This window comes from Parasteatoda tepidariorum, chromosome 6 (assembly GCF_982258835.1).
Source record: "Parasteatoda tepidariorum strain Cologne lab strain chromosome 6, Ptep-v5.0, whole genome shotgun sequence".
Taxonomy (NCBI): Eukaryota; Metazoa; Arthropoda; class Arachnida; order Araneae; family Theridiidae; genus Parasteatoda; species Parasteatoda tepidariorum.
In genome coordinates, this window is record NC_141760.1 from 29,898,804 (window position 1) to 29,925,270 (window position 26,467).

The window sequence follows — 26,467 nt, forward strand, 5'->3', positions numbered from 1 at the left end:
CATAATTACTGCTATAAAACTTTAACTTTCATTTTAACCTTTGGAAGGGCATAAGCTGTTGCTATAGTAACTGTAATTGTTGTGATTGATTGATCTTTTGTTACATTTCCTATTTTATTAATTTTTTAAATCTTGTAGTTTTACTTAATTTTTAGAAGAAATGTTGTTGTGTTTAAATAATAACATCACTGCTGATTTTTGTTTTAAAAATCAGACAGTTTTGATAATCAGGTTTATATCTTTTTTATTCTATTTTTATACTATTTGCGAAATCGAGCTCTTGCATATATTATATTAATTGTATATAATTCCTAGATATTTTGTGGATTAGAGAGCAATGCCAAGCACTTGTGAATACATTTGACTCATTTATTTATGACTCATTATTTGACTCATTGATTAACACTTTAATATGATTTTAAAATTTTATAGATTTTTGACCTATCTATAATTAATTATTTAGAACTATGATTATGCATTGTAATTTTAACTATATTAATATGATAATTTTATGTAAAATAATAAATTCCAGATTTCTATGGGCTAAGTTTTATGTTTTATTTTGATAATAGTGAAATAAGTTTTAAATTTGAATGATCTTTTAAATTAGAATTGAAACACATTTATAAAAATTCTATTTTCTAATAAAATTCTATCTATTTTTCTATTTCATAAAAGATAGTAGAAAATATTTTTCTATTTCATAAGAGATAGTAGAAAAATAGTTATCAGAGTTTGATCTTTATTTAAGGAAACAATTAAAATAGTTGTTTATATCTTATTTATATGTACATTCAATATCTTATTTAACATTATTTAACTCCTTGTAAAATTTTTTCCTTGTTTTATATAGATATTGATTTTTTTTAATGTTATTAGCAATTTAAATTAGCAGCTTGCTGACTTTAATTTGAATAATCAATGCCTAAATTTTGTATTTTAAGAAATATATGATTTAAATGTGGCTTTTGATATGATAATGCACCTCTATTTATTCATATTCTCTTTTTCACATAGTATAATTGATTTCAATTATCGAGAAAAAAAGCATAAAATAAATTTGATCAGGAATTACCCCAGGTCACCCTAATTCATTTATTGTGTTTTCCATTAATTGATATCTGTAATATTTATATATCCTTTTTTGTTTTTAATTTAGGTTTACTGCTACTTTATGATTGTGCTAAAATGTTGAAAGAAAAAAGAAACAATATTGGTGCAACGTTTCTTATCCCTCTCCTGAGTTTTCAGCAATATTTTAAACTATGGTAACTTCTCTCATTAGTACCTAACCATCTATTTCAGAAAATAGAATAATTCTATTTAGTCAATGTGAGATAATTGAAAAGCTTTAATTGATTTTTTTTAAAAATTATTTTATCACTTTATATGTTTACTTTGATCTACTTGTCATATTTCTCTATAAGGTTAAACTACATACAATAGTGGATCAAGCTTTAAAAAAATATGCAAATTTCTTAAATATCTAAAAAAATTATTAAATTTTAAAACCATCAATATTTTTTTTCTGGTGGATATTATTGAAATTAATAACTAATTCTCAAACAATGTAGCAATTAAATAATTCTTAAAATATTAAAAAGTTATGTGTAACAAATACTTTTTATTTTTGTAAAATTGTTGATTTTCTTTCCATTGATATTTGCATCATTTTCATGAGGAGCAGAAAGTGCAGTGCCTTAAGATGGACAAAGTTTAATATAACAGTCAATGATTAACTTCAATAAATATAGAACATTAGAAATGACATTAGACTGTTTAATGTGACAACAAAGTTTTTGAAGAGCAACATGAATAAATTCAAGAGATATATCTCTTATTGTATAGAGAAGCTCATATTTGGTTTTAGAATATTTATTTTTTAATTTCATGTTTCATAATTTATTTTATGTATTACTTAAGTTTTGTCTCTTATAATATTTATAGATAAGATGACTGAAAATCGAATGGAGTTGTTCATTGAAACACTTACGGGAAGTGCTTTTGAACTAAGTTGTTCACCATTGGAAACAATTGTATCAATAAAAGCAAAAATCCAATATTCTGAAGGTAGGTTTTATTATTTTGCGTAAGAATTTTTAAATTTTTTTTTAAAATCTTGAAAATTTCCATTATAAATTTTAATAATTTTAAAATTCTAATTTAAATGCAGTCACATTTTGGTAGCAGAAGTGTTTAGTTCTCATAAAATAACCTGGATTTTTTCAGCATTTGCTATGCTGATAATAGAAAAAAACTTCATTAAGCTGAATAGATTTTTTTTGATTTTTCAGCAATATTTTATTATTTACAAAATATTTTAGATTGCCAAAATAATATTGAATTGTGCAGTTATTTGATAAAAATCAGCAGTATGAAAATGGGAAAGAAGAAATATTAGATATGTTTATCAAAGTGAAAGATGACAAAACAGAAATTTCTGTAAATCATGAAATCTATTGAAAAAACGTTGTTTGAAGTAAATCTATGTTATACAACTTTTAAAGTATAATTTCAATTCTTCTTCTTCCGAAGTCTTCAGAATTAAAATACTTGATTTTTGATATTCGAAATTTTCAATATCACAAAATTTTAGCATGTTCCTTTCAGATTATAATATCAAATTTTAATTGCATTTATTTTTAAAAATATATTTTATTTATTAAATATTTTATTACAATTGAAACAACTATTACGAATTATATATTTTATTATTTTAGGTATACCCGTATCTCAACAACATTTGATTTGGAAATCACAAGAGCTAAATGATGATTTATGCCTTCAAGATTACAGTATAACAGATGGTGCTACTTTAAAACTTGTTTTGGGCATGAGAGGGGGTCCTATAAATACTCGTCAAGGTTCGGTTAATTTGAATGTGTATTGTATAATCTGTATTAAATTTATTTTATTTGTATAGTTACCTGTACTGTAATATAATTTTAATAATTATTTTTATTTTAATGAGAAGAGCATTGTTTCAATATTGCTAATTTTTTTTCAAAGTTGAAATATTGTGTCGTAAAATTTGTTTAAATCTATTTTTTTAAAAAGTTCCTTTCTTACTAACTAAATATTTTTTTAAGGTAATTTTCTATATTAGCTATTACAAATGGTTTTTTTTAAATATTTTCTTAGAATATTTTTTGTTAATTAAAAAAATTTATTTATTGATAATGAAAAGGTTTATTCAAACTAAGAAATTCAATCTACTTTTAGCAATTTTCTATCACAATTACATTTTGTTATGTTATATCACTGTTTATTTAAGATGTGCCATTCAGAAATAACTATTTAGTTTTGTTTCAGTAAATAAAAACTAAAATAATTAAATTTCAAGTAATTGTGTTGATTGGTTATATTGGTTTTAATTATTATTTTTTAGTTTCAGATACAAAGAAGTTAAAAGATTTAGCAGAATATGTTGAAAGGAGCAGGTATAAGATTTCAGTATTTAATTAATAATTTCCTTAACTGTAATGACTAATATCTATATTGAAATTATATTATTTACATTTTTATACTTAGTTGTCCATTTTAATTTTATTTGTATCGATTTATTTCTCTCTATAAGATTTTAATTATCTTGAAAGTTATTTCAGGTTACTTTTAATGAATTCTACAAATCTTGATTGATTCTCATTAATATTTTTATATCGTATTGTTAAGTAATTGTTTTTGATAATAAATGATGAAAATTTATAGATTTGTTAAGATTTGAAGCATTTATTCAAAAATTTGAAAGGGGACAATTTGACCTTTTGTCATTTTTCTTATGTTATATTAAGTATTGATTTTCAAAATTTCATGTTAATTTACATCGTTATGTTTAGTTCATTACTGAAATGAGTTCAAAATTGATTGATAAAAAAGTTATCTAATTTTTAAAAAAAATTCATGATGATTGACAGATTTTAAGCCAAAATTTTATTTCCTATGCTGTTGTTTCTTTTTTAGAAAAATTTTAAATGGCACTTATGTTTTGTGCTGTTTTAAGATTCACATTATGTTACATGCATTTTAAAATTAGTTCTACAATTAAAAATTTAACCGAAAAATATAGGATTATTATTTTTTTTGTTAAAAAAATTTGTGCAATTATATGCTTGAACTCTTAAAATCTAATTGTAACTGAATTGATTTTCTTTTTTCTGTGGTTAAAATTATTGACTGAAATAACTGAACATAAATGATTTTTTACTTAGTTTAAATAATTGTTGATTGTATTTGATGTAACTTGATGATTTGATGCTGCATATTATATTTGCTTCGTCCATTAAGTATTCACAATTACTTTACTACTTTATTGTCTACCCCTATAGTAATTTATAGTTATCTTTAATCTGAAACTTAATTGAAAGGCCATTAAAACAGTTTGAAATTTTTACTCTTTTAAGGGGTTACAGTACCTTTGCAACAATTTTTTTAAATAAAGGTATAATCATTCATTTTGAGGATGCTTATTTAACTTATAATCAATAATTTATCTTCAAAAAACAATTAAACTGTTTGAATTTTTTAAAATTTTAAAAAAAGTTGAAAAAATTCAAAATTTTTAAATCCCTGAGGCTTTTTTATTTTAACTTATTTTTCAAAAAATTTTTTTTCTTAGTGCTTACAATATTCTTCTTAACAATTTTGTGCATTCATTTATTGATATATCAATTAGAGTATTTTTTATAAAATATTTTGTAAAAAAGTAGAAAAAAAAGGGGAAAAATTCCTGTTAGGTATATATAACATGCTGTAAAAATTGTAATACCTTATAAAATGCTTATTCCATGCACAGTTTAAATAAGTGTATTATACTTAAGATAAAAAAGTTTACTTCAAAGCTTTATCTTAAATAGAAAAAATTCCTTAGGGATTTAATCAAGATCAAAACACAAAATTATGATTTATGAGAAAAAGCCGTTTAAAGTTTGTCTGCAGAGCAAGATTCTGTATTAGGACAATCAAAAATCATTCATAACTTTTTCAAAAATGTAGATAGAGACATTGTTTTTTTTTTCAGTGCATTTGAAATAGTTTGAAGTTTTATTATAAGCAATAAAAAAAAATTGGTATTTTTGTCATTTTTTGGGTACTGTGACCCCTTAAAAATAATGGCAGATTTACAAATGAGGGAATTGTTATGTGCAACAGTTTAATAGTTGGTCAAAGGGTTTGCATTTTAAATTGAATGTTTGTTGAAAACAATTATAAAAATAAGTTCAGTAAAAAATACTGGAAAAAAGTCATACATTTCAGACATGAGGGAGAAAATTTACATTGTAAATTTGATATGGATTTTAAAAATTAGTTATTTATTCTTTCTTAATCATGTACTGGTTTATGATTTTTTAAAATAATTAATCGGTGTATTTTGAAAATCAATGAATTATATGGCAACAGAGTTTTATAATTCATGGCTATAACTTTTTATTTTATTTTATAACCAGTGTTGAACATCCAACCAATTCTGAATTTAAGACTATCAGTGTTATGTGCAACCCTTCTGTGTTATGTGCAACCCTCTGTAACCTTGAACCCAACTCAGAAGGCAAGGAAACTCCTAGATCAATCATTAGGAAAAATTATTCTTTGAGGAAGACCTTTTGATGTAACTAGCCAGCATTTGCCCTACATAGGGAGGAAAACCTCCCACTGTTAGTTGTCTACTACTGAGGATATTTTATGTCAGCACTGTGATCGATGCGAGCCGGTAGCAGAATTCGTATCAACCAGCCACTGCTATGATTCAAACCTGGGGCATCCCCTGGGCCATCGCGGCTCCATGGTTATAACTTGAAATAAAAAAGTTCACATTTTTTTTAATATTTGACAAAGTTACATATAACATTAATAATTAACAATTATAACATTTGCTTGAATACTGATCAATATATTTTGGTGAATATAATTCTGAATTCATTGTTCTTTTGTCATCTTGACATGTTGATCTTCAAGGAAAAACATAAATTTTTAACAAATAGTCAATCTATGTTGGCTTTTACATTAACAAAATGAAAACAAATGCACTAATCATTAATAAAAACGTGCAAAAACGAAAGTAAAACTAAATAAATTATGTACATTCCTCCAACTATTTTGGCTTAATTTTTATTAAAAATGGGAGAAATACTGATGATATTAAACATCACGTCATCAGAGCACAGACATGTTTAAAAGAAATTACACATATTTTGGAGTTTAAGTTATGACAAAGAGACACAGTATACAAATCCACAGTACTTGCTACTCTTTTATATGATGAGATCTAGAAACAAACAGAAGAAGCAGAGAATCAAGTGTTGGTGACCTTTCAAAATAAGTGCATGAGGTTTATATTTGAAATATTTCGGCTTGAGAAAATATCCAACTTAATTTTTTTTTTAAAAGATATTAAAACCTTAAATATGAAATTTTGAAGTGCTGATGAAGCATGTTGCTCTATCTTTATTACAAATGCCCACTACCCTCCAATAAGATACCATATGATGCACCTACTTGAGCTCCCAAAGGAAAAAGACCAAAAGGGATGCCCAAACTGACTTACAAAAGAATGATTTTGAATGAGTTGCAGCAGGTTGGCTTTTCTGGGCAGTACGAAGCAAGTTTTGTAGCAAGGATAGGGTGAACTAATAAAATAAATTCTGGACCTGCCTGAGGGTATGAAGAGGTTAAGTAAGTGTTAGTCCTGAATTCAATTTAATATAGGTACACCTTTAACCACTTTGTATCATATTTATAGAAAAAAGTCATTCAATCTAACTAGACGCTTCTCTTACCAATTTTTTTGAAGAAATAAAAATACAACAAATCAACATATTTTTTTTATTTCATTAATAAATACAAGGAACTAAAACAAAACATAATACACAAGTTCTAAGTTGAAATTTTAATTTTTTTATTTGTAAAAAATATTTAATTTACCATCAGTTTACTATCCCAGATTAATGAAAAAAGTTAAATATTAGTTTTTGTATATGTTCATATTTTCATAATCTGAAAAATCACCTGCATTACTTTTACTTTCACTCGCAAACACCATTTTTTACTCTTTTTTCTATGTAAATTCATCAACCATTGTATATACAATTACACAAAACACGTCTGCAGTCCCACAAGCAGCAAAACTCCGAAAATAAATTGGATAACTTCCAATCACCGCAGATTATCATTATTTTTTACTTTGCTTCCAGCCGAGTAAAAATGTGATAAAACAAAATGTATTGACGAATTCTGATATGTCCAAGTTTCATCAGGATAATAAATATTTGCAATATATACGTACCCCAGTTAACTCGGGATAATCAAGGAAGCAGTTAAAAGGTTTTACAAATATAGTCAATTAATTTTTTACCTTGCATTTGCCCATTATTGTAAAAATATACATTGTTTTTACAGAACTATGCATTATTAAAAATTCATACAATTTTGTAAAATATTTAATTAATTTTCTATGAAGAATGAAAATTTTAGTCTTACACACTTCTATCTGAATTAAAACTAAAAATGATAAGAACCATCATGGTAAATTTTTTTATTGAAATTATATATTTACTTTCTTAGAATACTCATGTTCAAAATTTTTTGTAGTGAAGCTGGTAGTTCAAATGGAAGACCTTTAACTGTTCTAGTGTTTCATGATGGTGATAAAGTTCACATGTATACTCTTTTGGAAAGAGGTGATTGTACTGTATCTCCCCTCTCAGGCACTGTCAGGTACCTGCAACAATTCAAAATCTTCTTGAAAAGCTTTATTACTAGAAAATAATTTTGTTTATGTTTTTCTTCATACTCAAACTTATCATTAAATAATCGCATGAGAGTGTTCATTTGATTTCAATTAAATTTGATTAATTCAAATTGAAATCGCGGATTTCTGCAAACGTTTTATTCCTGGTTTGATTTTATTCTTTAGAAATAAATGTAATTGTCAACATAAAAATTCAAAATAAGAAACATCATAAATGTACATTGCAATGAAACTGAAAATTTAACTCATTATTTTTTCATGTTTTCAACTTTACCATATCATGTGATCAAATCGTGTGATTACTATATCATCTGAATTCTTTTTAATATATCGTTTGATATAAATGATTTTTTAACTTTTCAAATCATATAAATGAATAATGAGTTTAAGCATATGAAAATAAATAAAAGAAAATAGCTTATATTGTCTTAAAATATTACTGATTCAAAATTTCTTGACATTAGTATGTAGTAGCCTTGTTGTAAATTCTTATTTCTGAATTTAACATTTCGGCAGCAAAAGATGTCTTTTCTGTTTAAAAAAATTTTACTGTAGAGATTAACTGAACAGATTGCTTAGATAACTTAATCATTAAATTATTTAAAACATAGAAAAAGAAATAAACATGATAGGAAAATGAGAAATAATACAACGGAGAAACTGGAAGTTTAAAGTTAGTACATATAAATTAGGTAAAACAAGTATATTTAGTTCAAAAACTATTTTTGGTCATCAAAGCAGTTTTTATTTGCCTCCTGAAATGTTACATTTAATAAATTAAATAATAATAATATTCATAATTTTTTTAAAAGATTACTTTTATTTATATATTTAAGTTTATAATTTTATAATATAATTGTTTCCAAAGATTGTTTATAAAATAGTTCATTGTTTATATTTATGTAGTGTTATCACCTATTTTTAATTGAAAATTGATTTTGCATATCATTAAACTAAAAATTATCTTTTACTGTAAACATATTGTAAGAATATTTTTTGAAACTGTTTTTATTATTGATCTACAGTGAGACATCATCAATAGCTTCTATTAAACACATTGAAGAATTAGATCAAGAAATAGCGAAAGAAAATGAAATTACCCGAGATAAAATAGCGCAACTACAAGAACAGTTAAAAGCTTTAAGCATCAATAGGGTAATTATTATTTTGCAATTCTTTAAAATATATTTAATTTTTAAAATTGTGGCTTGTAATTTATTAAATTATTCTATAGCCTTATATATATTTCATAAAAGGTTCATCATGTATTGAAGAAGCTGTGATTATGCAATAACCACGATATAATTGAGAAATAATATCTCATTTTATTTTTGTACTCAAATTTATAAAAATATAACAAATTGTCCTTCCACTTCATTTTTTTCAAGGAGGCAAAAGCAGTGAGATGTACTTGAAAATGAAACATAACAGAATAATAAAAATGTTGCGGGTTTGCTTGAAATGAACCAAGAAAATCGTCAGTTGTTGCCAAATGGTGATGAAATAGCTATTTGCAGTTCGAATTGGCAATTAATTTTGAATTTTAAATAGAATTATTAGCCAAAAATGGAAATCTTAAATTATAGTGGGTGAGAAATGATTGTTTGATGTTCTCGATTAAATAAGTTACAAATGAAATGTAAAATTAAATGGGTGAGGTATTAAAATGTAATATTAAGGCCCGTTGAAAATAGAAATCTTTTAGGTGAAAGTGAATTAAATGAATAAATATGTCTGAATATTATTTCAATATAACAATATTTATTTTACAATACTTAATAATGCCAAAATATGTAAGACTTTTCTATTAATTATTAGTTTACTTAAGGTAAAATTATATAAATTTGGTTTGTTTTGTTATTTTATGTATCCAGCAAAATTCATTCTGCAATAATTATAGTGTTACTTATATTTGAAAGGTTTTAACATGCAACAAATGTGTATTAACTGTCCAAGCATTGAGCCTCTAGGTGAAACTGTTCTGAAATTTCTCCGCTGTACCATAATTTCCTTCTGGACAACATTGAAAAAAACATTTTTGAAAGCCATTGGCTAATAGTTGAAAAAAAACCAGGACTAATGCTCAGAGGGTTAAATGTTTTTTTAGATTTAACAAAAAATATAAAGTTATCACAGTCAATTTTATTGAACTGTTTTTGTATTTTTCAGTCGAAAAAAGATCGAAATTCATCTGCTCATCCAAAAAACAACTCTGTTAGAAGAAAGCCGACATCTAAAAATCAGAATAGTTTCCATTTACCGCCTCTAGAAAGAATTGATGCTTTTGATTCCAAATCAAAACAGTATTCATCCAAAGATGCTCAATCTGGCCTTCCATTCTATTCTCTTGATTTGGATACTAAGACAAGTTCTGTCAGCCACAACGTCATAAATGAAACTAGCAAGTGCCCTCCAAAAACCACCAGTCAAGATTCACACGCTGCCTTAAATCTCATTTCAAACAGTGTTTCTACTTACATCCTATCATCTCCAGATAAGTCATCATTAGGGTTGAAGAATAGCTCAAGTTTTCTGCCTTATATAACATCAGGTCTCCCATCTTCTGTAAAAGACACTGTCCCACGCGTGCCTTCTCAGCCAACACGCCTTGTCGCCATCAACATGAGCCGCTGTTCCAGCCAAGATTCAATCATCAAGTATGACTTCTCTAGAGCAAAGAAAACGCACAAAAGATATCCACTGACCAGTGATGATGCAGTATCTTCCCAAAAGTTTCTTGATCTAGATTCCTGGCTGAAGAACAGGCCCAAAACCACCCCCGAGAAGTCGAGTCGTGTAGACTACAGTGAGAAGCAGCCATTTCAAAGTAAACTCCATCAGAGCAAAAGAAAGTGGAAAAACAGTATTAAAAACTCTGTATTTGTAGGAATGAGCTCAAGTAGTAAACCTAGCATGCTAATGCAAATGCTAGATGGTCACAGTGATGTGTCATATGACTTGGGATCTCCAGTTGCTGGCAAAGAAACGAAACCTGGTATTTTAGACAAATCAGGCATTAGGTCACTTGTGGCTTCTAGCATAAGAGGTTAGTGGTGAAAGTTTTTTATTTAAAACAAATGTAGTTTTGCAATTTGGATGTTTTTAATTTTTATACAAATTTTTTCAGCTTTTAAAGAAAATTCGCCTGACACTTCTCCAATAGAAAACAAAGCAAATTTAATATCTATTGTAAGTTTTAATTTCCTTTATTTCAGTTAATTATTAGTAAGTTTATGCATTGTTACTAACAATTACTAACTGCTTCCTTTTATTACAAAAATAAATAAATAATGAAATTTAAAAAAACTTTGCTTTTTTTTATTCAACTAAAAAACTTGTTCTCAAAATTGTAAAGGGTACCCCACTTATTGTTTTAGTTAACAGTACCAAAAATTCTCATGACTTTAATTTCAAACACCATCAATTTGTTCTCTTCCAATTAGTGAGAGCCCAGCATTTACTGCCATATGTTAATACTGATCGTAAAAGGTTTTTATAGATATTTATTTTTGTAATTTGACGGAGAAGTCGACTTTTCAATTCTTTAGGCAGCCTGGTATCGCCCTTGTCATTAAAGCTAATCGCACTAGATGGTTAGAACACCTCTACAAATATCCTAACCATCTAATGGGATATACTAAAAACCTTTGAATGACAACAAACCAACCAAGAAAGTTACTTTTTTTAAATCAGATGGAGCCCATAAGAAAGGCTGACTACCCATTTGGTGGCTAGATAGCATTGAAAAGGCTCCCAAGTGATCGCTGCTGGAAGATGTATGACAATGGTGACTAACAGGGCAAGATAGCAAAAACTTATTGAAACGGCCTTGGCCAGTCCCGGGCTGTAGTACCAAAGAAGAGGAAAAACTTTTTCAAGAATAATGCCTGTCAACTCATTTCATTTTTTGGTTCTTAATCAAAAATTTTTAAAATTACTCACATATTTTTTATATACCCTATTCTACAATATACCATTCTAATATTTCTTTTAAGATTTTTCTTAACTAATTTTTTAGCAGTAATTTTTTTTATATTTATTCCTTTTATACTTGAAGTTAATTTTTGGATTAGAAATCTAATTAATTTTTTTAGGATTTAAATTTTTTTTTAGTTTTAATTTCAAAAGAATTTGCGTTGCCCCCTTTTTTTTCTGTGACTTCCTGTGACCAACACATTCACTATTAAATCTTATATTTCATAAATTATAAATTAGCACAATTTTATTTGTGATTTTTCTTAGCAGGAAGGACAAAATATTTTGAAAATTTTTGTTTATTCCTATTTAGGCAAAGAATTTTAAGATATCTCCCAAGTCAACTGAAGAAATAAAAAGACCTAGCTCAGGAAAAAAATTACCTCTAATTAAAACCAAAAAAAAGTCCTACAAAAGATGCACTACTTGTTCAAAGAAGACAGGTCTTGCTACAAGTTACACTTGCAGGTAAGCTTAATTTGTGTATGCATTTTTCAATCTATAAATTAGTATATATAAATAAAAAAAATTATGTTACAAATAACTAACTCTTGCAAAAGCTTCTAAAAATTAAGTACTTTTAGAGAATTAAATTAATTGTAAAAAATTAATATAAATAAATACTTCTATATAAATGAAAAAGTGCATGAATGTATGGAAAATAGTAATGTAAGACTCAATAGTAATGTAAGACTCAGTAGTTCACTATTGCGGAAAAAAAACGAGAAAAAAATCTCTTTATAACTTTTATTCTTTATTTTATTTTTATTATTTATTTATTTTTATTCTAATGGCAGGCGCTTTTTATTTTAATAGTAATGTAAGACTCAGTAGTTCATGGTCACGACAAAATCGAAAACAAAAATCTATTTATAACTCTTTATTTTATTTTTTATTAGTTTTTTTTTTTATTCTAATGGCAGGTGTTGAAATTTTATGTCCTTTGCCTTAGGAAGATGCCGGAAGTATTACTCATTTAACGTTACCCAGTAGGCACCTGTGAACCTAAGTCATGGAGGAGATCAACATTCGAACACACTGCCACATATACCCGTTTATAGGGTGAGCCATATTCACACATCACACAATGGAGAACAACACACAGAAAGAAACATCCATACCCTGAGCGGGATTCGAACCCACAGCCATTGGCTTCGCAGTCAGGCAGGCTAACCGCTCGACCGTCTGGCCGGCCTTTATTCTTTATTTCTTAACACAAAAATTTTTAAATTGCATGGTTATACTAATTCTCACATTCTTTTTTGGCTATGTTATCTTCCGATAAATTACAGAACTAAACAATAAGACTTAAACCTCTTCATTACCTTGATCCACATATGTGGACCTTCACTTCTAAAAGTACGCTGTAAGAAAATTTATAGTTTTATATTCACTGAAACATTCATGGATATTTAAGCTTTCTGAAGATTCCGTAATAGATGCAAAAAGTGTAAGTTATTTGGGTAGTATTCCACATAAACAGAAGTGATTTTCAAAAAATGACACTGAATCCACATGCTCAAAAGTGTAACTAATTTTAAATATTATATAATTTAGTTATTCTGAAAGGAATATTTTTCTTTTGACTTAGTAGTTTTGACTGTATGAAGCTTTAAAATTTATATTTACTTAATCTTTAAAAATTACACAGTCAAGAGCATGCAGGTCCACATGTGTACCTTGGTATATACAATGAAATTTATGACAGCGTAGTATCCAAGTGAAATCTCATAGTATTACAAGCATTGAATTTTTGGTTTATTTAACAAAATTTTTATGTGTTTTTAATTTAATTGTTGTCTATTAAGGTTTTTTAATTGTTTTAATTACATACATTTAATAACTTTAACTTTTTGTGTTTTTTCCCATAATTTTGAAATTTTACCTTCAGGAATTAAACTTTTTATATTTAATGTTAGATTGTTTTCAATAATTATTTATTTTGTGTGGTTTGCGTAATTAGAATAGTTTTGAAACTGAGATTTCATGCTGTAATGCACTGGTAAGCATTGGTATTTCTTTTAGTATTGCATCTCATAAAGAATTTTTTAAATAATTATTAAATTTATTCATCATTATTTTTAAATCGACCATAATATAACATTATGCATGATTATCCCTACTTAAGTTGCAATTTAAAATTTATATTATTTTAGTTAGTTAAAACCTGACATTCATGTTAGTGTACCTAATATTATTAGCCCCCTGACTGTATAATTCATATTTTCTTTATCTTATTGTGACTTATGACCGTAAAATAGAAATTTGGAACTGTAAAATATTTTTTTGCTATATTCCTTTATACTTCAGTAGTGAAGAGGTTAAATAATAGATTTCAAGAAACAAAATTAAGCAATAATTCCAAATATTGTCCATAAAAATTAAAAAGAGTTAAGTTTTGATCGAATCTTAAAAAAGGAAAACACCCCATGAGAAAAAGAAATTTCTGTTGCAGTTTTAATTGGGGGAAAAATGCTTCTTTTTTTAAAAATTTATATTTATTTGCATCGTGATCAAATTGTAAAAAACTTAAGATAATTCATGTGGATAAATATAACCTTTTTATTTTGCAAACTAACGCTAGTTTCTTTTTTCTCATCGTACAGGTGTGGCAAAAATTTTTGTGCCAGTCATAGGTATGCAGAAACACACCACTGCACTTACGATTATAAGACTGAAGGCCGGCGATTACTGCAACTAAACAATCCTGTAGTGACTGCTTCAAAATTACCAAAGATTTGATGGATACCCTCGAATAGTTTTAAAATATTGTTGTGTGAGTTATTTGAAAATAAAGTATTTTTGTGAAGAAAAAATTTTTTTACCATTTTTTTTTATCGTGATATATGAACATATTTATTTGAAGATTTGATTTTTTTATGAATATATTTGCTACCACGATGAATTGATAAATCAAATTGTTAAAAAATAATTCATAAATTTTCGTCATTGAGTGACAAGAAACAAATTTAATTAATCGAAAACATTGTATTGTATTAGGTAAAAAAAAAAAAAAAAAAATTTAAAGAGCAAAAATGCAAATGATATTTTGAAACTGACGATTACTCTTTCACAAGTTTCAAGTGAATTGCAGAAAATCATGTGAATATATGTATATATAAAATTTTAAGAGCCCTTGCTTTTGATAGTATACTCTGTACTTAGCATGAAAATTTTCGACATATATTTCTTGTAATATACGGGTATTTTCCAACAAATTGACGCTCATTTTTAATTATGAAACAAGTTTCAATTGAATTCAAGATTGCAAAAAATTTTGCTAAGTGTTCCTTCGATTAGCATAATATATGCTATGAAATAACAATGTTATAAACGAATCAATTTTTCCTTAAAAATGTTTGATTAAAATTTCTTATTATGTATGCGAATTTTTAAACAAATTGACATTCACTCTTTAATATTAAAATAGGTTTTAAATTTAAATGAATTCCATATTACAAAGTCTAAAATTAAAATTCTCTAAGTATCCTCGTTTAATTTAGCAATATGTATGAGAGGAAATAATCTTGTTTTAGATTAATCAAGTTCGACCTAAAAATTTGCACTAAATATTTCTTGACGTATAAGCGTATTTTCAAACAAATTGAAGCTCACTTTTTAATGTGAAGCAAGCTTCAAATAAATTCTACTTTGCTAAAGTTATAAAAAATTCTTTAAGTGTCTTTCTTAGAGTAACAATGTACATGCTGTGAAATTTTATAACTGTAGTTGAACAACCTACAAAATTTTGGGTTTACGACTACTAATGTTCCTTAGCCTTATCATTTTGAACCCAATCCAGAAGACAAGGGAACTACTGTATCAAGTATTGGAGGGAAATTTGCCTTCGTGGAAGAACTAACCCACATTTGTATTACATGGAGAGGAAAACCTCACACGGTCAGAATGACAGCAAGGAAACTCTTAACTCATGATCCGTCTATCACTGAGGATATTCCACTTCTGCACTGTGGTCGGTGCGAGCCAGGTGCGGAATTCGTATCAACCAACCATCCTTGGGATTCGAACTTGGTTCACCTCTTTGTAAGACGAACGCTCTATCCCCTAAACTGTCATTCATGCTATGTAATTTTATAACCGTTGTTGAACAGCCGAACCACTTTTGGGTTTACGGCTACTAATGTTCGACTCCGTAGCCTTGTAATTTTGAACCAATCCAGAAGACAAAGAAAATCCTGGATCAGTACCCCCAGAGGTATTGATTTGTTATGAAGACATGGAGGACTTTGCGACTCGACAGATTTAACGTACATCAGTCACCATTTACTACACGGAGAGTTTTCGGTCGGCTGGGATCGAACCCACAAACTCTTGGACTTGGGCCCAGTGCCTTACCAGTCAGGCTATCCCGGCCTATGCTGTGTAGTTGTTAATTTGCGTCGCACTAGAGCTGCACAATGGGCTATTGGCGACGGTCTGGGAAACATCCCGGAGGATGATCCGAAGACATGCCGTCACAATTTTGATCCTCTGCGGAGGGGATGGCACCCCCGCTTCGGTAGCCCGACGACCTGCGCGCGAAGTCGAGCACTTAACGGTAGCACAGTTTAGCGAGGACCAATACCGCACACCCTCGGTCCCTACGCAGACTGATCCAAGTGGTCACCCACCCGCACACTGACCGTAGCCAGTGATGCATGACTTCGGTGATCTGCTGGGAACCGTGTCTTAATGATCAGTCCACTGTGGGACCCTATGCTATGTAATTGGTAAATTTTGAACTTCCTAAAAAAAATTCAATAAATATTTCTTTGCGTATATGATTGTTTTCCTACTAACTGACGCTCACTTTTTTAATATTCCACATTTCAAAAAATTGGTTCGATTAATATTATAATTAATAAATATTGGTTCGCGGATAACTTTATCTGCGGATAAAGTTACCAGGTCCGCTTTATAAAGTTTATTAAGGTAATAATGAACGTTATAGCCTATTTTTCAAATATTTAATTAGAGGAAGGAGCAATTTTCTTCGTTTTATCATTAATAATCTTAAATTAGGTTTTATATCCGAAAGTTAAATTCCCAGTTCTTGTGCTATATTTAGTCTAATTAAGAATTCGTTTTTACTGTATAAGTTGAAAATAAATATGTTGAAATAAATAATATAAATTAGTTAAAATAAGCCGAATTGTGGTTACTTCGAAATGAAAATTTAGAAAAACTGCTATAAACGTTGAAAATGGTTATTAAGGAAACATATTTCTTTATTAAAGAAGATAATTATTTTGATCAGAAACGTGATGAGAAATACTAATGGAGTATTTTGTTGCCCTTTTAATAATTTATTCAATGTATTGTAATAAAAAATTTTCATATTTTCTTTTAAAAAATGCCTTTTCTATTTTATTAGAAATAATTTCATAAAGGCAACCAAAATATTAAAAAAGAATATTATAGATTGTATCTAAATATAATCTGAGGTCACAAAACTCATCAATGGCTATAAAAAGTACTATCGCGTAACTTTTTGGTGGAACACCTTTTGAGAACAATTGTTTTAGACCTTGTACTCTAGGGTGCAGAAGCTGAATGTTCTAGTTGGGTGGTCAGCCGTATGTTTCTATAAAAGTATTATCTCGTAAAAGTTATTTATGAACTTATTTGTGTATTTCTTTAAACTTTAGGTTGAAACCAATGCATTATGTTGCAATCAAAACATTTCACTTTTAAAACTAAATTTTCTAATTGTCAAATTAAATGCAACATACAATTTTTACATTAGAAGTGATGTACAATATTTAACTTTAAAACTTAAAAATTACTAAATTATTTTTTGATTCTTGCAGTAAACATTAGTAGATATCAAACTAAAATATTCAAATTAAAATTAGAATATAAATAAATATTATAACTTAATTTCCCATAAAATAAACATAACTATTTACATAAATACAACAATATCTAAAGACTGACGCTAACTAGATCATTTCTTTTAAATCGAAATGCTTATTTTTATCTTGATGTCACTAGTTTTAAAGCCAAAAGATATACTTAACAATTTTAAACTTCATATAATTAAATCCAAACTCAATCTTATTAATATTTATATTCATAACTAAATAAAATAACATAATTTAAGAACAGTAGCACTTTTCTCTACAATCAGACTCGTTTATCACATATGTTTCATTAAGTATAATAATTTTAAACACTTTCTCAAATTAAACTTTCGCTTGTTTAACTTCAATTATAAACTAACTTCTTCATGAGTTCATTTTTTTCCCAAATTAAATCATACATATAAATAAGAAAATAAGACTGAACTGTACCAACATCAGTTAGAAAAGAAAAAACTTATTTACATATACCTTCCCATCAATTAATTTTCTTCTAATTTAAATCAAGAACTAAAGATATACTACTAAGACCATCTGCATTCTTGTTCTTAGCTCCAGCTATATGCTCAATTTTAAAATTAAACGGTTGTGCTAAAACTCAAAGCATAAGTCTGACATTTGAACTAGTTTAATTTTATAAGGAAAAACTTGTTGCTTGATTTTTTTTTTTCAGTTTATGAACAAATTTTGAAAGAAATATAAGTAAAAACAATATTAGATGAAAAAGAAAAATCAATTATTGTGATAATAAAAAATTCCACCCTACATTATTTGACATTTCATTCGTTGGAAATAATAAATTACTGCACAACCCCTAAATTAATTATATAAAAATCTGATAATGTAATCTTGTTACCAGAGTTTCGTTTTTATTAAATGACCGATTTCTCAAAAAATTTGAAACATTGAATTCCGCCCGTAGGGTTATATGCCTGAACTACGTATATATTTGTAATTAGTGAACAATCCCTAAAATTGAACTATCAAATTTTTGTCAGTTTCACTAGCAAATTTTAATTAAAATCAACAGAATTTTGGTTCGACGATTCAAATCTTTAGATAATTCAAATCGACTGTTTAAAATTTGCAATTGTAGAAAATGTGGTGTTCCGAAAAACGCAAAAGTGAGGACTAAAAGCTAAAAAATAAGGCAAACAGGAATATAAGGACAAGGCAAACAGGAATTTATTAGGTATATAAGGACTACTACAAATCCTGCAGTTTGCTTTAAGTTAGATTTCGCTTGGGAAAAAATTGTGTAAGGCTTAAAATTGTTTTAATGAACCTTTCTTAATAAAGAATAGAAGGGATTAAGAGTTTATCCCTCACATAATAAGCTTCAACATTTCGGACTTTTTTGTTTTTTATAAAATTAAATCAAAAAATTAAAATTTTAAGAATAAATGTGAAGAAAAAAAATGCCGAACATAAAATTCCGTATCGGTCTAGTAGCAGCAGAAAATACAATTTTCGTTAGAAAGAACAATAAGTGTGTCATGTTAAGTAAAACAAAATTATATTTTATACATTGTTCGAAGTACACAGTAAAATTGATATTTTTTATGTAAATTATCTTGAACATAAATTATTTACCTTTCATGAGATCTCAACATATACCCTATTGAACATCACTTATTAAATAGGGCATGAGCACTTAAGATCATTGCATCGCACTTAAAATCACTTACCCTTTAAGATCATAGCACTACTGCGGATCGTAAGGAATAAAATTCTTTTTTTGAATCGTAGAATTTCATTCCTATTTTTCAATACATTTTGTATACTTGAAAAGACAATAACACAAGTGGGTTTTAGAAAATGCACATTTAAATTAAGTTCTGTGATGAAAAAAAAATATATTATTAAAATCTCGAAACCAATCAAAACTTATTGAATCCTTTAATAACGGCGACTTACTATTGCCATGTATAAAACAGCCACAGAATTTGAATGTAATATAAGGACTTCGGATATTTTTAAGTGTTAGAAACCACTTTATTTAACATGAAACATGACACAAAACATGATTTATTTTTTTACAAATTTTTCATTTAAATCTAGTTGCTATGATGTTCTATCAAGAGAATGACACATTCAAATAACTTTTTTATTTATGTTTACATACAGTGTGCACATAAATAAGGAATGGTATCATTAATGGCAAACATTTATACAAATGTGTTGAAATTGTTGTGATCATTAATTTATGCTCTAGAATATGCAAATTTCTATATTGCATTTTACAACCAAATTCAAATTTTTATGATAGCAAAAAATATAATTTTAAAATTAACAAGAAATTTCTGTTCTGAATACATAGAGAATAAAATGGACTATTTAATTTACATATATACATTTCTTTCGTGATTTTGCTCATGCTAATCACCAGGACGTTACAAGTTATATATTAAGGCAAAACTTTAGTGGTTCTTTGACAAGACCCACGACAAATCTATTGTTGCTACAGAAGTCCATATAATACTGTAATCAAAATCAAACAATCAGTTCAATAATTTTCGAAGAAACCACACAGCTTGATCACTGTTGTGATTGAATTAACAGCTTTGAAACCGACAATGCTTAGACAAGAAGAAGAAAAAAAGTTCCAAAGTTGTGCACATTTTACATTAAAATATTAGTTAATGAGAAGCGCTTCCTAAAAGGAGTTCCGTGGAAGGATCACAAGAGTTTCGAGAGTTAAGACTTTTTTTTAAAATCAATAATATTTATATTTAGGTTCAATCGATATTCCTCAATTTAATTTACTATTTAAATTGTTGATAGAAAGTTATTGTATAAATAGGTGAGCCATCGAACGTTAGACACGTCGCAGTTGTACCAAGCAACATATTGGAGTTGCATCTAACTTAGTTTACTCACCATATTTACACCACCTTATTTAAATATATTTGAAGAACTATTATGAAATTAACATAAAAGATCTAAAAGCAATAAAAAGGTTCAGGTTTAACTGGATCTGAAAGAACAGGGTTCTCATCAGCATGAACAAGATTATGCTTAATTAAATAACTTTTTCGAGTAAAACGCATACTACATATACTACAAGAATAACGTTTTTCACCAGTGTGAACAAGATTATGTGCGTTTAAGTTACTTTTAAAAGAAAAACTCATATTACAAATGCTACATGAATATGGCTTTTCATTGCTATGAACATGATTATGGGCAATTAAATGACTTTTGCGAGAAAAACTCAGATTACATACACTACAAGAATAAGGTTTTATACCCGAATGAACAAGGTTGTGCCGAATTAAATTACTTTTTTTATTAAAACACATGTTGCATGTACTACATAAATAAGGCTTCTCCCCTGTATGAAGACGATTATGTGCATTTAAATGAGTTTTTCGAGTAAAACGCATATTGCATATACTACAAGAATAAGGTTTTTCTCCAGAATGAACAAGATTATGTACATTTAAATGACTTTTTTGAGAAAAAGACATATTACATACACTACAAGAAAAAGGCTTTTCTCCAGAATGAACACGGTAATGCTTAGTCAGATAATGTTTTTGAGAAAATCGCATATTACATACACTACAAGAATAAGGCCTTTCACCAGAATGGACATGATTATGCTTAGTTAGATAGCTTTTTTGAGAAAAACTCATATTACATGCGCTACAAGAATAAGGTTTTTCCTCAGAGTGAACGAAGTAGTGTCTAGTTAAATTACGCTTAAAAGCAAAACTTTTATTACATATGGTACAAGAATAAGGTTTTTCATTAGTATGAACAATACAGTGTTTAAGCAATTTAGTACTTGTTGAAAATTTCTTGTTACAAATCGTACAAGAAAGGGGTTTTTCATCAGCATGGATATTGTAGTGTTCATTTAAGTCACTGTCTTCTAAAAAACTCTTATTGCATATGTTACAAGAATATTTTTTACCAGCATGCACAAGGTTGTGGTTAGTTAAAGTGCGTTTATTTGCAAAACTCTTTTTACATATAACACAAGAATATGGTTTTTCACCCGTATGAACACGGTAGTGAGCAGTTAAAGTACAATTTGTCGAAAAACTCTTATGACATATATTACAAGTAAATTTCTTTTTACCAGTGTGAACAAGACAGTGCTTAGCCAAATAATCTTTTCGAGAAAAACTTTTATCACATACATCACAAGAATAAGGTTTTACGCCAGTATGTACAAAACTATGTCTAATTAAACGTTCCTTATGTGAAAAACTTTTACTACATATATCACAACAATAAAGATTTCTGGGTTGAACGAGATCATGATTAGTTACATGATCTTTTGGAAAAACACTCTCATTATAACAATAAGTTATTGCTTTAGTATCAACTGTGTTCTGGATTTCAGAAAGTTCGTTTGTATAAGTTGCATCAGACATGTTAAAGGCACACAGATTTTTTAATAACCAAGAATCAAATTGAGATAAGAAAAAATCTCCCTTTTTCTAGAAAAGTATACAAAACTAAGGTCTTAAACACACTTCAGTTTCATGAAATATCCTTCATTATTTCATTGCGCATTTTTTACATGCATGAACTAAACTTTATAATGCATACATTCTTTTCAGTTCCTTCCATTAGCCAGCATAGTATCCAAAAATTTGTGATTACCTAAAAAGAAAGAAAAACACATAATTAAATAATAAACGCACAGTACAAAAGTAATTAATGTATTGTATATTTTGCACATTTTACAGGCATGATGTGCTAGCAAAAAAAGGAAGAAAAGAGGAAATCTGTGTGAAATAATAGAGTAATCAATCACGAGACTGTGTTATGGAGATTTGTTCTAACAATGTTTAAATTTTTTCTTATAAGAGACACTTATACAAATATGAATAAAATATTTGAGAAAGAATTTAAGTTTGCAAGCTTTACACAGGAAAAGAGTTCCATGCTATAATTTTAGATGCATAGGTACATTTTACTATATTTATACCATATGTATAAACATAGAATATAAAAATAACTTAGTACATAATTTAATTTTAAAAAGACTTACAAAGCAAGATGCATATGGATGGTGTTTTCTACACTAGGGAACCTTACAGCTCCACACCGCCTATTCTTCTGGGTTATTGTTTCTGGTGTACTTTAAAGCCATTTGACTCACAATGTGATCATTGTGTTTTGAGATTCTTGCAAACGTGGTATTTGATTACTTATTACTTGTGTTTACAACAACAATACTTGTGTTTACAATAAACATGCTAACACTAACGTAAGATGGTGCACAGCTTGCAACAAGAACAAAAAGTAACAAGCAAATGGAAAGAGGCCAAATCAGGACGGCCAAAAAAGCAAGTTATTCAAAATCTAGCAACCATGCACCTTCTTTTAACAATATATCTATAAAAACTTTAAAAAAAACTAACCACCTAATAAACCACAATATATCTATATATATCTAAAATAAATTTTCACTTCAAATTCACCAGAATTACCTAATACCATTAATATTTAATGAAATACGGCAAATTTGAGCTCTGAAATTATCTAATTTACTTCTTTTATTGAAAACAAAATTATCCGTTTGAAAATATCGCCTCGCAGAATATGCTGTAGTAAGCAGTTGCAAACTTTCTAACCGGAACTAGAGCAGGTATTGAGCTCAAGATTGTTATTGTTTACATTTATAGTGAAAACACCATCCATATGAAGTACAATTCAGTTAGCAAAACTTAAAGATTTAGTGATTGATCATATAACAGCTGTTTTGTTTTGCCGGAAAAATGATATGTATATTTGAACAATGAATCATCGCTAAAATTTCATATGAAATATAGAAAAAATGTTATTTATTAAAACATCAGAATAAGTGCCTGACGATGAATATTTATCTAATGCGAGTTTTTTTTCTTCTAGTGGCTGAAGCGTTTCTAAGATTGCCGTGAAAACAGTAAAGATGATTCTCGCCCATGGCGCCATTTCAAGCCAAAAACGAATGAAAATATAGGAAAAGTTGGTAATCTGATTCATTCAGATCCATGACTAAGTCATGCAATTTCAGAAACTGAAAGAGTTGACAATGAAGGAGTAAAGCAAATTTTTCATAACATTGTGGAAGAATAACCTAAGTGTATATTGTTCAAATTAAAATTCAACAATTTGAAGGATGCATCTTACTCGCTAGCGTTAAATATTTGATTGCCTATGCCAAATCGGAGAGCGAAAATTTTAAGCCTTGAACTAAACCAGACAATTTCATCAAATTTTGGGTAACATAATACTAGAAATTTTGAAAACATAACACCCAAATAAAAAATCTTTTTGCAAAAATTCAGTAACGTTCTGTGACAATGTCGCCGCAATTCTGCTTCTCACCCCATGAAAATTTCTTGCATCAGTATAAAACTATTTAGCACTACAACACTAAATGCAATAAAGATTATTATAAATATATTAGAATGTATACTTCTAACAAGCTTTTTAATTTTTTTCTCAGAATTAACGAGGAAACTAATCTCAGAATAGTGTTATAATAAAAGACAAATTCCCACACAATCAGTCATTTAAAAGTTCTTATGGTACAAGAAAACTGCAAAATATATTTTAGTATTATTTAAAAATATTTGATAACAGGTGCATCTTTCACAGAAAGAGGGAATGCCAGCCAGACAGGACTTGTCCTTATTTTGTATTATACAACCTAAAAAACCTTAGCTAATTTAATAACTACATCATCTAGAGTAGCAAATAAAGCAAAGCAGGAAAAAAATATCGATTACTTCCTAAAAAATAAGTCTGAATGATGATAATGATTCGTTACCTTAGATTTTTAAGCTAACTTGGTCAAACCTTCCTAATTTATATCAGAAGTAATTAAACAAAAATACATGTCCTAACCAAAATTTAATCTTTTTTCATTATTTATTTCATCGAGCCTTGAACAAATAGCATCATTAGTTTAACACGAGAAGGGGAAAACCATAATGACAACAGGAACCTCTTCAGTGGATTTTATTGCTTGTTGATTTCATTTTTGCTTTGATGATGACATCAGGCGGGTGTTTTTGGAGCTCTATATTGCAATGCGCTTATAGCTCGCTTCGTCAAGTACATTAAAAAGGCACTTTACGTCACACTAGAGCTGCGCAATGGGCTAGAGACGAATGACTGCTAACAACGCGATCATCAGTTGCACTGGAGGTTTCTTCAGTGTAGCAAGTAACGTTCCAACCTAATTGTGGCTTACTAAATGTTAAAAGAAAAATAAAAAAAAAATTATATTCTTTCTTCTTCAAACGAAAACAAAATGGATTCTCTTTACAAAAAAAAAAAAAAAAAATAGGTGCTTATCTCATAATATAAAGACAAGGGCATTGGCTTTTCAGATATTCTTTCAGAAATGCAACAATCAACTCTAGTTAGATTTTTTAAAAATTGACTAATATCAAGCCTGAGTCAGGCTGTTTTAGTGATAGATCTTTTAAATTTATGACAACAGTCAATAATTGAGAAAATGCTTATAAATAAACAATTTGTTTTTACTTAGTAAATTTCTTGATATTGATTGTTTTTCCTTTGAAAATTTCTTGATTACATTTTTTTTTACACTTAATGATTTTTACTATATTTAAGAAACTATATTGTGTGAAACGAAGTCAATGATTAGAAGACAGACCTTTCTGCAGATATTAGCTGGTTAGCTGAATAACTTCTTTCTAAAGACTTAATTTTAACCTGATATAATTTATATGAGTTTCAGTCACACTAAATATTTTCTAAACAATTATATTTAAGAAACTATTGAACAAACAGTTTCTTGGGTCAATAATTTAATCAGTCAAAAAAATCTAATGCAATTTTTAAAAAACCTATGATTTATAAAGTTATGCATATTACAAATTTATAACTAAGTCAGGAAAATATTAAAGGAGTTATCAAATATCCGAGTATTCAAAATACTTTAAAAAATTTTATTTAAGATTTCCAGAAACTCGATTTATACATCTGAGAATGTTCAGGGCTTTTTTTTTTTTATCCTTAAATTGTTTCAACTTGTTCAAAAAATTTATCAAAATTTGATGCAATTGACTTACATAAGGACTAAAAGAAATTGAATAAATTTGCAATACAAGATCGTAAACTTAACCTCTTGTGATAATATACTATGTACTTATATTTATTTCAGTAAATGCCCAGACCAATCATATAAGAAATTATCATGATTGATAAAGGTTCAATTTAAAAAAAAATTATATGCTTATAGCTTCGCTAAAGTTAGATAACTAGGAAAAAAGTTCAGGTTAAGAAGAGTTAAAACTACTATATATACTTAGATAAAAAAAATGTTTCAAATAAATAAAAAAAATTCTCTTGACTTTTGTTAGTTCAGGTAATACATATATTTATTTTTTTGAGGAAAATAAAAGTTTGATTTATAATTGCAACCATCTGCAACCAAAAGGAAACTGTTAAAAAATAAATAAAAAAGAGCTGTTGAAAACCTCTAGATTGTAAATTAGCTGTCCGGCATTCCCTGCACTGGCGCATAATTTAAGGTAAGCTTTATTGCTGAGTAGACAAAGCAAAGTCTATAATTGTTGTATTTTCAAATTTTTTGTTACAAAACACGTAAAAGATTTAAAACATAAAATTAAATTAATAAAAACTACAAATGTAAAATATTTTTCCCCTATGCCCACTTGAGGAATGACCTTTCGTTATATGGGCATCTGAAGTGTAGACATATGGGCATCTTTCAGGGGCACCATACTAGGTGAGTCATCGTTGTCCCACAGTAAGGGCAGATAGTACAGAGAATGTAAAAACATCCATGCCTTGCTTGGGATTCGAACCCAGAACCTCTCTAATGCAAGGCCAGTTCCCTGACCCCTACACAGGTCGTTCGGTCAAATGTAAAATATTACAAACTTGA

General features: G+C 28.0%; 2 protein-coding genes and 1 long non-coding RNA gene across 3 annotated transcripts in view; 2 read left to right on the plus strand and 1 right to left on the minus strand.

Annotated features, from left to right (window-relative positions):
- LOC147807748 (uncharacterized) overlaps positions 1–26,467 on the plus strand; it is a 371,001-nt gene that overhangs the window by 275,769 nt on the left and 68,765 nt on the right. The gene's annotated exons all lie outside the window — the stretch shown is intronic.
- Positions 30–14,535, plus strand: LOC107444203 (AN1-type zinc finger protein 4). Its single transcript, XM_016058287.4, has 11 exons — positions 30–231; positions 1,160–1,268; positions 1,948–2,070; positions 2,721–2,864; positions 3,389–3,440; positions 7,585–7,710; positions 8,770–8,899; positions 9,914–10,790; positions 10,872–10,933; positions 12,033–12,187; positions 14,326–14,535. Exons 3-11 carry the CDS (start codon positions 1,953–1,955, stop codon positions 14,459–14,461), a joined length of 1,800 nt encoding a protein of 599 aa, XP_015913773.2. The 5' UTR covers positions 30–231; positions 1,160–1,268; positions 1,948–1,952; the 3' UTR covers positions 14,462–14,535.
- On the minus strand, positions 19,554–24,587 carry LOC107444206 (uncharacterized). The gene is made up of 2 exons (XM_071178865.2): positions 24,356–24,587; positions 19,554–22,197 (listed from the first exon to the last, which is right to left on the minus strand). The coding sequence occupies exon 2, from the start codon at positions 21,963–21,965 to the stop codon at positions 20,523–20,525; it is 1,443 nt and encodes a 480-aa protein (XP_071034966.2). The 5' UTR covers positions 21,966–22,197; positions 24,356–24,587; the 3' UTR covers positions 19,554–20,522.

Excerpts from the sequence above, each read along its gene's own strand:
- LOC107444203 (XM_016058287.4), top strand. The coding sequence starts at position 1,953 with ATGACTGAAAATCGAATGGAGTTGTTCATTGAAACACTTACGGGAAGT. Across the intron at positions 10,791-10,871 it reads TGTGGCTTCTAGCATAAGAG|CTTTTAAAGAAAATTCGCCT; the intron begins GTTAGTGGTGAA and ends AAATTTTTTCAG. Across the intron at positions 12,188-14,325 it reads GCTACAAGTTACACTTGCAG|GTGTGGCAAAAATTTTTGTG; the intron begins GTAAGCTTAATT and ends CTCATCGTACAG.
- LOC107444206 (XM_071178865.2), bottom strand. The coding sequence starts at position 21,965 with ATGTCTGATGCAACTTATACAAACGAACTTTCTGAAATCCAGAACACA.